Source organism: Xylona heveae (genome assembly GCF_001619985.1).
Source record: "Xylona heveae TC161 unplaced genomic scaffold L228scaffold_10, whole genome shotgun sequence".
Taxonomy (NCBI): domain Eukaryota; kingdom Fungi; phylum Ascomycota; class Xylonomycetes; order Xylonales; family Xylonaceae; genus Xylona; species Xylona heveae.
Window position 1 is genome coordinate 1 of NW_017264202.1, and position 10,815 is coordinate 10,815.

General features: G+C 49.2%; 5 protein-coding genes across 5 annotated transcripts; 2 read left to right on the forward strand and 3 right to left on the reverse strand.

The window, feature by feature from the left end:
• Positions 1–414: 414 nt before the first annotated feature.
• Positions 415–2,428, reverse strand: L228DRAFT_249803 (MFS general substrate transporter). The gene is made up of 4 exons (XM_018333168.1): positions 2,176–2,428; positions 1,917–2,089; positions 1,483–1,865; positions 415–1,427 (listed from the first exon to the last, which is right to left on the reverse strand). The coding sequence occupies exons 2-4, from the start codon at positions 2,060–2,062 to the stop codon at positions 493–495; spliced, it is 1,464 nt and encodes a 487-aa protein (XP_018185689.1). The 5' UTR covers positions 2,063–2,089; positions 2,176–2,428; the 3' UTR covers positions 415–492.
• A 1,492-nt stretch (positions 2,429–3,920) lies between these two features.
• On the forward strand, positions 3,921–6,655 carry L228DRAFT_249806 (hypothetical protein). The gene has a single exon (XM_018333169.1). It carries the CDS (start codon positions 3,950–3,952, stop codon positions 6,578–6,580), a length of 2,631 nt encoding a protein of 876 aa, XP_018185690.1. The 5' UTR covers positions 3,921–3,949; the 3' UTR covers positions 6,581–6,655.
• A 291-nt stretch (positions 6,656–6,946) lies between these two features.
• L228DRAFT_223109 (class I glutamine amidotransferase-like protein) lies at positions 6,947–7,984 on the forward strand (the record flags this gene model as incomplete). Its single annotated transcript, XM_018330316.1, has 3 exons — positions 6,947–7,163; positions 7,229–7,455; positions 7,532–7,984. The coding sequence occupies 3 exons, from the start codon at positions 6,947–6,949 to the stop codon at positions 7,829–7,831; spliced, it is 744 nt and encodes a 247-aa protein (XP_018185691.1). The 3' UTR covers positions 7,832–7,984.
• A 73-nt stretch (positions 7,985–8,057) lies between these two features.
• On the reverse strand, positions 8,058–9,360 carry L228DRAFT_249810 (oxidoreductase). Its single transcript, XM_018333170.1, has 4 exons — positions 9,124–9,360; positions 8,949–9,059; positions 8,560–8,885; positions 8,058–8,496 (listed from the first exon to the last, which is right to left on the reverse strand). The coding sequence occupies exons 1-4, from the start codon at positions 9,227–9,229 to the stop codon at positions 8,176–8,178; spliced, it is 864 nt and encodes a 287-aa protein (XP_018185692.1). The 5' UTR covers positions 9,230–9,360; the 3' UTR covers positions 8,058–8,175.
• A 739-nt stretch (positions 9,361–10,099) lies between these two features.
• Positions 10,100–10,742, reverse strand: L228DRAFT_249811 (hypothetical protein). Its single transcript, XM_018333171.1, has one exon. The coding sequence runs from the start codon at positions 10,585–10,587 to the stop codon at positions 10,174–10,176; it is 414 nt and encodes a 137-aa protein (XP_018185693.1). The 5' UTR covers positions 10,588–10,742; the 3' UTR covers positions 10,100–10,173.
• Between the last annotated feature and the right edge of the window lie 73 nt (positions 10,743–10,815).

A 10,815-nucleotide genomic window follows, 5' to 3' on the forward strand; every position in this document is an offset into this window, starting at 1 on the left:
CCTAACCCTAACCCTAACCCTAACCCTAACCCTAACCCTAACCCTAACCCTAACCCTAACCCTAACCCTAACCCTAACCCTAACCCTAACCCTAAGTGGCGGTGGTCGGGCCCCGCGTGGTGGTGGGGTGGGTTCCTGGGTGGTTGAGAGTTGTACAAGATGCCAAAAAGAGATCTGGGTTGGATTGATTTAGCTTGTTTCTTTTTTATTATAGATTTTCAAGACTATAATTTTTAAGTTATTGTTTTTCTCTAAAACTCATTTTAATTTTTGTAGATGTTTGTCTTTCTACTAATATTTAGAATTGTTTTGTTTAGTTTAAAAATATTAAAGATAAAATTTCTAGATATAGATTGTATATAATATCAGACAGTAATCTAATTCTACATAGAAAACTATTATGGTATAAAATATAACCTTAACTCAATCTAGAAGGTTGATCAGGAACATGATAGAGGGCCCGGCCCGAGCACTACCCGTTCTACAACTATTTTATACCCTCACGCCATCCTCTAATGGAGCCTCCGCTCTCGGAATGGTGATATACCGACTATGCTGTCTAATCCTATGGCCGTACTTATACAACACCCACGGCACTGGCACCAGTGCCACCGACACAAACCCCAGCAAACTACTTGCCCACCCAATCCCCAGAACCGAGAACATCTGTACTGTAAACAATGGAAACGCACCGCCAGCTGCGTACCGAAGCAGACTATTTGCGCTGAGGGCACTTGCCCCATGCAATGACCCATACGAGTTCATGATATAAAGCGCCCCGCTACTATACACCATGATGTTGCCGACCGCGAATGGCACAGCCGCAATAACAGGACTCACCCAGGACACACCTGCATCTGCCGTCCACCCAAACCAGAAGAGACTGGCAGGGTTGAGGGCACAGCCAACCATTGCACCGTAGAGACGGTACTCGGGGGGCACAGCACCATACTTTGCTTCGAGGGCGGGGTATGTTCTTCGGTCAATGTAGACTACGGCAAGGAAGCCAATTACACAGCCCAGCGCTATCGGGATGAAGGTGAGGCCTTCCTGACCGGGGTTGAAGTGGTACTGGCGGCCAAAGACATACGGAAAGGCAGCAAAGAAGCTGTAAAACACGGCAAAGTTGAACGCCATGTAGATGGTCATAAAGAGAACGATTGACTCAAAGAAGAGCATTTTGAACGGCTTGAGAACGATACGTTGTATGACGGCGCCGGAAGGGATCGTAGACTTGAGCTTTGGCTGCGGGGTTGTGCTGGGGTTGGCTCTTTTCTCGGCACGGTTGCGTTTTTGGAGGATCGTTTTCTTGTAGGTTTCAAACTGTGGGATGGAGTAAAGGTAGCTGAAGGCGACCATGAAAAGAATCACCCATTCGAGCCAGCGAAAGTCCTTTTTCTCGCTGACAAAGCCACCAATAACCGGTCCTAGAGTGCAGCGGTTAGTGATAAAGTCATGCCAGCCGTAGAGAGTCAGTCGCACCGAGGGCTGGGCCAAGGAAAGGCGAGACGAAATAGAATGGATAAACAAGACCTGTCAGAGCAGGAGGCCAGAGGTCTGCATTTGTGCCGCCACCAACTGAGACGACCGCGCTGCCAAAAAAACCACCCAAGCAGCGGCAGGCAATCAACGTGGCAAAGTTCTTTGCTAAGCCGGAGCCCAGGATAAACAGCCCGAATATGGGCACCGTCGTGAGATATACAATTCTGCGTCCATAATGCTCGCTGACCGGTGCCGCGACGATGGCCCCAAGACCAAGACCCCAAAGGAAGAGGGAAAGCCCCAGCAGAGCTGCCGTGTGGGAGACGCCAAACCGTTGACCAATGTCTTTGGCTCCAGATGTGTAGATGGACGAGGCAAAGGACCTGCCGGAGTCAGAATCTGCATTTCTCAGTCGATGGACCATGCATGCCTACACAGTAATGCAGAGGAATGCGGGAATACTGGTCATGTAGATGCGCTTCCACATCGGCCAGTTGTATGGACAGTCGGGATCATCAGGGCCCCTCCAGTCGTCGATGCCCGATTCTGGTTGAGCATTGCTAGGCATGCCATGAGCCATACTACTCCTGCTGGCAACGCTCGCTCTCTGCGTTAGTAACAGAGAAAGCTTAGCAACGGTAGTTCACAGAAGCAAGAGAGCTTCATGAATCAATTAGTCATAGAAATACCTACTTTGGCATGCAAGTGAGAGAGAATATGTCAAGAACCCTTTTCCGGCACTAATTGGACAATACCCGGACTGACCCACTGTTGGTTTCGGGGTTTTTCTTTCGGTTTTGGCGCAAGAAAAAAATGTGGGCCTTCCGTGGTTGCAGTACGTAGTCTGTGGTGTTTCCTGATTCCTGTTATTATGTGATTCCTTGGTCAGTACGGAGTACTTTTAAACATATCATCTCCTTATCGTTTTTCCTGGATTTCTTTTCTTTGAGTCATTCTATTTGAAATCCTCGGAGCGGCCAATGATATTTTTGTTAGACGTACAATTCGTGCTAGGGCTAACCGACCCTGTAACAGCTACCAGGTATGTGTCAACCAATAATGATACCACCATCATCCCCCGGCTTTTGCTTCAAGGGTTAGAGTAGGATTAGACCGTATAGAAGAGTTCGTAGTAGAGACTCGCACGGGCTAGGGGACGGCACACGACGGATCGTCGGAAATTTACCTAGGGGATTGGCAGAGCCGCAGTACACGAGTACTCCGTACATATACTCTCCGACCGAACAGGTCGTAGGATGTGTGCGCACGGTAGCCTGTAAGGTACCTAAACGAGCACTAAAGTCATAGCGTCTTGTTGATCCTGGTCGGTTCGGAAGCACCTTGGAGTATTCATCATAGCTCCAAAGGCCATTGCTTCCAAGCGTGCTCTGTATCAGAAGAACGAGTGGCCATTGAGATGCGGTGGGTCTGCATGGTGGATCTGGCGGCATGGCATCGGCCATAAGTTTCCGAGCTGGGCAAGAAGCAGTAACGCCGTAGTCGAATTGGGATATACGGATAACACGACAAGTGACAGAAAAATGGCGTTATTATGGTGCTCTAAGTAGCTGGAGCAGGGGGTCCAGAACCAACATATCAAGATCCAGTTTCTTTGAACGGGAGTTTACTTCCATGGCAAAACAAGTGTCGGGCATGCCGTGCGACGTTTCAACCCAAATAATCCAAGCTCGATCTTCAGAACGGGCCGGGTGGGTGGGCGGGCCGAACCCTCTTGCCGCCTGGACTAATTCATTCGCAACGCCTTGGCTCCTGTTTTGCGGCGTCCAGATCCACCTCCACAAATTGATGGGTGGACAAATTCACAAGTGTCTCTAGTGCTGACTTTGCTTGTATACGACACGAATGATATAGTTGAACAGATTGGAAGCTGAAGGAAATGGCGCCTCGGAGAGACTGGGATAACCATAGTAACGGGGATCATCGATTAATTTTCGAGAAGTAGCTGACCTGTGTCATGGTGGCAGTACCGAGCTCAGAACTTTACCAACAAGCACGCCATATTCAGAAAAGCCTGCATATTCTACCTTACTGCAACTAAAGTTATCCCTCATTATCTAGTTTCGGTCTTTCCAGCATGACAAAAGTGCCGGGCAGCAGAAGTCGTTGATTAGCGTCTTCTTGGTCATTATACGAGCTATAATGTTTCCAATTCCACAAAGGTTCCCATGCAGAAGCCTCAACTCCGCCGAAGACAACAACTCCACCTGTGCCGCAAGGTAGCGTTGATGCCGGAGATCTACTCTACAGAATTACGTACCCTAAAACAATCATGCAAAGCGAGGTGATGAAAAAAAAAATGCTTCCATTTTTATACTCAAGAAGAGGGGAGCTCAGTGTAGATGCTGAAATACAGGGCAAGATGGGTTATAAAAGGGTGCGTTTTCCATAGACCCCAGAGTCAAATTCAGTCTGAACCAAATCACTCACTTCTCATGTTAATTTAGCCATGAAGTTCCTCATTAGTACACGTTCTTCCTCTTTTCGTGCTGTGACCCATTCATCTACATACATTCACTTCTGCGATCCCACCGCTGACGACCTTTCCATCCCATTGACCGGTCCGGAGCCGGTAGACGTGTGGATATGTAATGGTCAAGAGGCTACCTTTGAACTGATAAACCAATGGCTGGACCAAGCCAATCATATCCCCAAATCAATCTTGGTGGAAGACCCCACTGCCCTTTCTCGTCTGCAGGACTTTTCAGAGGGCCGTGTGTTTCAAATCGCAGGGTTCCCAGAGCATAAGTCTACTACGATACAATGGGAGGAATCCATCCTTCAGGAAGCAGAAATGCTCTACGCGCGTGCACGCGCCAATAAAGCAGTCCGGCAGCAAAATCCCATGAAAGACAAGAATGGCAAGCCGATTGTTCTGCTTGTTGGAGCGGGTATCATGAATCTTTTTACCGCAGAATTTTTAGCTGCCCGTGGTTACCAAGTGCGCGTCGTGGATGCGGGCCCCGATCCTCGAGGCTGTCAGGACTGGACGCGCCTGGGCGTCACCAATGGTGGTGGCAATGCCCGTATGTACACTCGGACCGAAGCCGACAACTACAATGAGAAAGGGAGTAAAATTTACGAAGATATGCAGTCAATTTTCCGAAAATCCGTCCGGAATGGCGGATGGAGCGTGAAGTTGCCCGAGGATTTTACTGCCGCTGAGCATGCTTGGGTGCATGCGTTTGAGCAGATTCCCGCTTGGTTGGCGAGGGCTTTCAGGGATAATATTCACGACGTCAACATGGAAGCTGGCAAGCTCTGGAATGAATACATCCAAAGCTGTCCACATTTATTCCAAGAGGTCGAATTCCGCAAAGACATCCTCCGCATGTACGTGGAGCCTGTTGCTCTGGACACAGCGCTAACGCTACATCGCCAGCTTGGGGCGGTCATTCAGGCCCCTTCTCCACAGGAGTTTCTGGATGCCAATCCCGGCTTCAAGTCCGCAGCTGGGTCGGACCATCTCGCGGGAGGAATCATGGTGGAAGGATTCACAGTGAATATTCACCCTTTCGTGGCCAAGTTGATGGACCGAATTATTGGTCTCGGTGGGGAGTTTCTCTGGAACTGTGAAGTGCAGGGCATAAAGCGTGACGCCCTGGGCAAAGTGACCATGTTAGAATCGCAACTTGGACCGCTAGAAGCGGATCACTTCGTGGTGAGCCCCGGCGTGACCGGAAATATACTGCTGAATGGAACGCGCTGCGAAAACCTGGTCCACGGGGTCCTTGGAATATGGCTACAAATCCCCAACTTGAACCGGCAGCAGAAGCATTCTATCAAGATCCATCGCCGAGGTCACCTTGTCGAAGATATCAATGTGACTGTGGCGAAGGATGTCGATACCGGTGAAGACATCCTTATGTTTGGTGGTGGTTACGGTTATGTTGGGGAGAGTCGCCCCGCGCCTGATTCTCCGGAACTCATGGCCCTCTTCAATGAGTTGGAAGAGGTGGCACGTATCTATTTCCCGCAAGGATATGCGGTAGCAAAAGATCGTGGCACGCTGTACCCGGGTGGAAACCGCAAGTTCTGCGTCCGACCTTTTACACCCACGGGCCTCGGAGTCTATGAGGAGATTCCTACAGCAAATGGAGGGTATCTGATCATTACTGGCGGGAACAACACTGGCGGCTTTGCCCAGGCACCAGCTGTAGCGCGTGCGGTCTGGCGCTCATTGGAGGGGGAGCACGATCCTATTCATGTGCTGTTCCACCCTGATCGAGGCAGGCTCCCCACTGGCACGGCTTACAACTACCACTCTATTAAGCCGCTATCCATGGACAAAGTAGGGGCTCGCAAACCCCTGCGGCTGCTTTTGCTCTGCTCGGATGGTCCCCAGCACCGCTACCTACGATACCGTCTGGACCAGACCTTCCCCGGCTACCGCTGTGTTCAGGAAACAACTGAGGGACAGGTGCGCCGGCTAGTTGAAAAGCGCCGTATAGTCGATGCGTTTTATACGAGATACCATGGCCTACGACGTTACCTCTCCGGCCACGATACTTTCCGTGAGGCTTACTTTAACGACCTGGTCCCAGACGACCATACCTCCCCAACACCAGACCTCACTGTCGACAGTGTCAACTGTAACCAGGTGTGGGATGCGGTGGCTGAATGGAAACCCGACCTCACCATCGTGTCAGGCACAAAATTTATCGGAAAGAAGCTAATCGCCCGTGCTGGACTCATGATTAACCTGCATACAGGGCATCTACCGGACTACAAGGGCAATCACTGCATATTCTTCGCTTTGTATAACGGGGAGGTGGACAAGGTGTCGTCGACTTTGCACCAGCTAACGTCGACACTGGATGGGGGTGACATTTTAGATAGGGTGGTTCCGCCAGTGTTTCCTGACGACAACGAAGAAACGCTGTATACACGGTGTAGTCATATGGCAGTAGATCGGGTAATTGAGCATGCCGAGCAGTTTTCCATGGGAAAGAGGCTCGCTTTCGTCCCACAGGAGGTGAAAGGAACAACGTTTCGGCATCGTGACCGTACGCCTGCAAAGGAGTTGGCGCTATGGTGGAAACTGAGTGTGAGCGGGCTGTCTCAGAAAAATGTTGATTAAAATATGAATGTTTTTGTTTTGTCAAAGTAAGAAACTATTGTATTGAGCATGAAATTGAAAACACCAGTCTCCGTAGCACCTCATACCGCAAGTACGTGTGGGCCAACGCTTGAACCCAGCAGAAGAGAATATAAGTAGTGGATTCTCTGGTAACATGCGCGAATTACTGCTCCACTGCGTAGTAGCCCTAAATTAATAAGATATATAAGCCAAAGTATTCGCCCCTCTTCCTATCTTCTCTCCAGTTCCCCTGTATTCCATGTGCGCCAGCACAAGTTGCGTCTTTTCAATAGTATTCCACCACAGCCCTCTATTCTGGCCGTGTCAATTTCCCTAGCACCCATGTCTTCCACCAGGATCACCACGATGCGCATCGCTGTCATTGAATGCGACTCTCCAATAGATCCTGTGCGGGAGCGCCTGGGCAGCTACGGGGATATGTTCGAGCGGCTCCTGAACGCAGGGCTCAAGAGCCTGAACTGGGAGAACCAAGTCGGTCTGAAAATGACAAAGACGAGCGCAGTGGACAATTTTGTCTTTCCTAGCCCGGAGACGTACGACGCTCTTCTCTTGACTGGAAGCAGTATGTCGAAACCCGACCCAACAATGACGCCACTCCGCCCAGAGGCTTAGGACTGACAAGCACAGAATGGGATGCATTTTCCGACACTGAATGGATCATCGAATTGACAAAGTACGTGGCAAAGGTCTTCAAGGAGACCACCAAGCCAATCCTGGGTGTTTGCTTTGGCCATCAGATTATCGCCCGGGCACTGGGTGCTCCCGTCGGGCGAGGTAGCGAAGGGTGGGAGATCGCCGTGGAACCAATTGCGCTGAATGAAACAGGACGGTTGCTGTTCGGCAAGGAGATTTTGGTATGCCATGAACAAGGCCATTTCTAGCTCCATGAGACGAAGACATTGGTTGTTGGCTAACAGGTTGCCTCCGCAGGCTCTGCACCAGATGCACCGAGATATCGCATACGAGGTACCGGTGGGGTGTGTGAATGTAGGATCAACACCCAAATGTCAGGTACAAGGGTTGTACATGCCACAGCGGATCCTAACTGTACAAGGACATCCAGAGCATAATGAGTTTGTCATCAGGAGTATGATTGAGATGCGGTACAGCCAGGGTATTTTTGAAGAAGGCTTTGCAAAAAGTAAGCTGTTGCAAGCAGGAATTGAACATGATGGAGTTGTTGTAGCAGAGGCTATTTGTAGATTTGTTTACAATACATTATCAATATAGATATAGTTATAGCTCTTAGCGTAACTCCATCCGGTCTGGGGTGAAAAGTAAGGACGGTGGTAGAGCCTAGAAACCGACCCTGACCACCCCCAAGCCGGGTTAGGGTTATGAGGAACAGGGAGGTCAAGACCAACCTGGACCGGACTAGCGGACGCCCTATACAGTCTATTACTTATGCTCAAGATTTTATTTCTTGTATTTTATTTTATTTTCTAACTATATAATTTCACCTCTATATATATATATATAATAGAAGAGGTCAGAGCCCAGCCCAGTCTGTCCTCAAGCCAGGTTGGGAAGAAATGGATCAAGACCGACCCGGACTGGATTGGCAGACACTCCATCTACCAAGCACAGTGCCCTCCATCAACCCGTAGGTCTGCACCAGTCATGAAGCTACTGGCATCCCCAAGCAAAAACAGTACGGGCCCTCGAAATTCATCCACTGTACTCAATCGGTAGAGCATATTATCCCCAGTCCACTGGCTCTCCATACCTGGCTTCTTCAGTGCCTCCGCAGTTGCAGCAGTTCGAATATAGCCAGGCGACAAGGTGTTCACTCGAATCAGAGGCATACCCTTCCGGGATCCCCATTCAGCTGCCAAAGACCTTGCGAGTTGCAGCACACCCGACTTGGAAGTATTGTATGCCGCAGTGTCCACTCCCTAATAACCATTACCTTTGTTAGCACATAATTGCCGTGCAACTGTCCTTTGTGCAGGTCATACCTTATTTGCAACAGTGCCACTCATGCTCGCCACGAGAACCATGCTGCCGCTAACATCTGCTTTCTTCATCTCCAATGCCACAGCTTGAGCAACTGAGAATGTTCCAACGACATTGATCTCCAACAGGCGCTGAAATCTCTCTGCGGAGAATTCGTGTGCAGGGTCATTGTCGGAAACACCGGCACATGCCACGAGCCCTCGAATGGGGTGCCTCAAATTGGGAACGAACGAGGCAAAGGTCTCGGAGATGTTATCATGATTGGTGATGTCGACGCGGAGGTAGCGGATGACTCCACCATGCGTCTTAGCCACGCCTTCAAGATGTTCTTGGAGCCAATGTTTTAGCCTCCTCCCACCGCAGACTAACCAATGTTCAGGGTGTCACTTACCCCATGATTCGGGAGGCGGAGTCGGGACCACGTCAAGGCAGACCACGTCTCCGCCTGCTTCAAGGATGGAACCAGCCACCTCACGTCCTAAGAAGCCGGCCGCGCCAGTGACTGCGGTAGGTGCCATTTCAGCATACACACCTGAATCTAATGCGACATCAGAGGCAGAACTTACCCACGATTGTTCTGTTGTTCAGACGGAAAAGATCAGACGAAGAAACCTGCGGTCCGCCTTGGGGCTCTTTTACTTCACGAAACGCTGGGTCTGCAAGGTTGCTCATTTTCAAGTGGGAGCTGAATTTCTATTTTCAGGTGGCTTGATTCTGTTGTAATAAATTATTGAGACTAAAGAAAAAACAAAGGGCTGCCATCTTTAAGTCTGCCCTTCAAATTCCGCTTCAATTGCAATGACGTTCCTCGGTGGTTTGGTAATACTCTCGTTCCAAGACCTACGTAGTACGGCAGAACCCGCAGACAAACTCTCCCCACCCTGCTGGCGAACCCCACCACCTGCCGCTTACCGTCTTCCCGCCCTCCCGCCTTTCACTTTCCACCTGCCACGTTATAGTAATAATGTGGGAATCACGTTACCCCCTATCTCAAGCTTACGGCGGAGATTCATTGTATTGGACAAGTCAGGAGAAAATTCAAAAGGTGCAAGATATGCATGCCTCGACTGCTCGTGTCCTGTTGTCTGCAAGCCGACAGTCAACTCTTGATCATGTTCTGATAAACAACGCTGATGTTGGTAGAGAATACAAACTTGCCAACACCACTCACCTAAGATATTCAAACTTTTAATTCAAGTACCTTTGTTAAGTCATTCTGCTACTACGAGTCCTATTAAACTTAGAAATCAGAAGATAGTTAAATTTATCCTATTCATCATAGTTAATACAATCTTCAGGGACCAAAGTAGTACGAAAGTTACTACACCGGTTTTCATATATGTTCCGATACATCTCCTTCATGTCCAGACGGTCTGGCCAACTGCCATACCATTCCAAGAAATCTGGAATGGTATCAAAAACGTAGGGCATCTCATCCATCATGTTGTATCTATCGGTGTAAAATATAATTCGCCAGGCCCAGCCATCATTTGAGTCTCCCTCTGACCTGCCGCTTGTTGGTTGACAGTATGCATAGTAGCTAAAAAAAAAAAAAAAAACTCATCCCCTGTGCAGTTGATACCCATCTCGATGGCAACTTTCGTCTCACGGGGGTTCTAATCAAACTGACCCCAAGCCAAATCCTCAATTTCTATGAAGCAGTTTTTGAGAGAGTACCTCATTCCCGGGTCCCATTTACATATTGCTTCACAGCGAAAATCGGGGTCATGAACCCCATTGGCGTATTTGAGAAAGATATCGAGATCTTTAGTTGCTCTAATGCGAAATTCACCCTCGGTCTTGGCGTACTCATTGCTGACATTCTCAAGCTTTTCCAGAAGAAGCTGTCGCTGTTGGTCATCAAGCAAAGGGGGATCGATTCCATCCATATATGGATGGAAAAGGTCTTTTACCTCTTCCAACCGGGTAACTGCTAGCTCGTGGAGCGTCTGATCTTTCATATATTGGGGGAGTTGAGGTTGGGGAAGCTCTTTCGGCCATTCACTGCTTCTGCACCAGTAACGAGCCATGACATTTAACTTTGCCCTTTCGTCAGGCAAGTTGAGCTCTTCAATTTCCTTGATACGGTCGTTGATGAATTGCTTATTGGATGAGTACATTTTCTGCCGGAATTTATCGATTGCTTGGCGAATCTCATCTTCCAAGGGGTCTGAGTCCTCAGGACTATGCGCTGCATGAGCTGGTTCTTTTTCACTGCTGACGGTACGAATAGGGATTTCGTAGACGTCTGCGTCCCT

Excerpts from the sequence above, each read along its gene's own strand:
- L228DRAFT_249806 (XM_018333169.1), top strand. The coding sequence starts at position 3,950 with ATGAAGTTCCTCATTAGTACACGTTCTTCCTCTTTTCGTGCTGTGACC.
- L228DRAFT_249811 (XM_018333171.1), bottom strand. The coding sequence starts at position 10,587 with ATGGCTCGTTACTGGTGCAGAAGCAGTGAATGGCCGAAAGAGCTTCCC.
- L228DRAFT_249803 (XM_018333168.1), bottom strand. The coding sequence starts at position 2,062 with ATGGCTCATGGCATGCCTAGCAATGCTCAACCAGAATCGGGCATCGAC. Across the intron at positions 1,866-1,916 it reads GCATTCCTCTGCATTACTGT|GTCCTTTGCCTCGTCCATCT; the intron begins GTAGGCATGCAT and ends TGACTCCGGCAG. Across the intron at positions 1,428-1,482 it reads TTTCCTTGGCCCAGCCCTCG|GACCGGTTATTGGTGGCTTT; the intron begins GTGCGACTGACT and ends GCTGCACTCTAG.
- L228DRAFT_249810 (XM_018333170.1), bottom strand. The coding sequence starts at position 9,229 with ATGAGCAACCTTGCAGACCCAGCGTTTCGTGAAGTAAAAGAGCCCCAA. Across the intron at positions 9,060-9,123 it reads GAACAACAGAACAATCGTGG|TCACTGGCGCGGCCGGCTTC; the intron begins GTAAGTTCTGCC and ends CACCTACCGCAG. Across the intron at positions 8,886-8,948 it reads TCCGCCTCCCGAATCATGGG|AACATCTTGAAGGCGTGGCT; the intron begins GTAAGTGACACC and ends ATTGGCTCCAAG.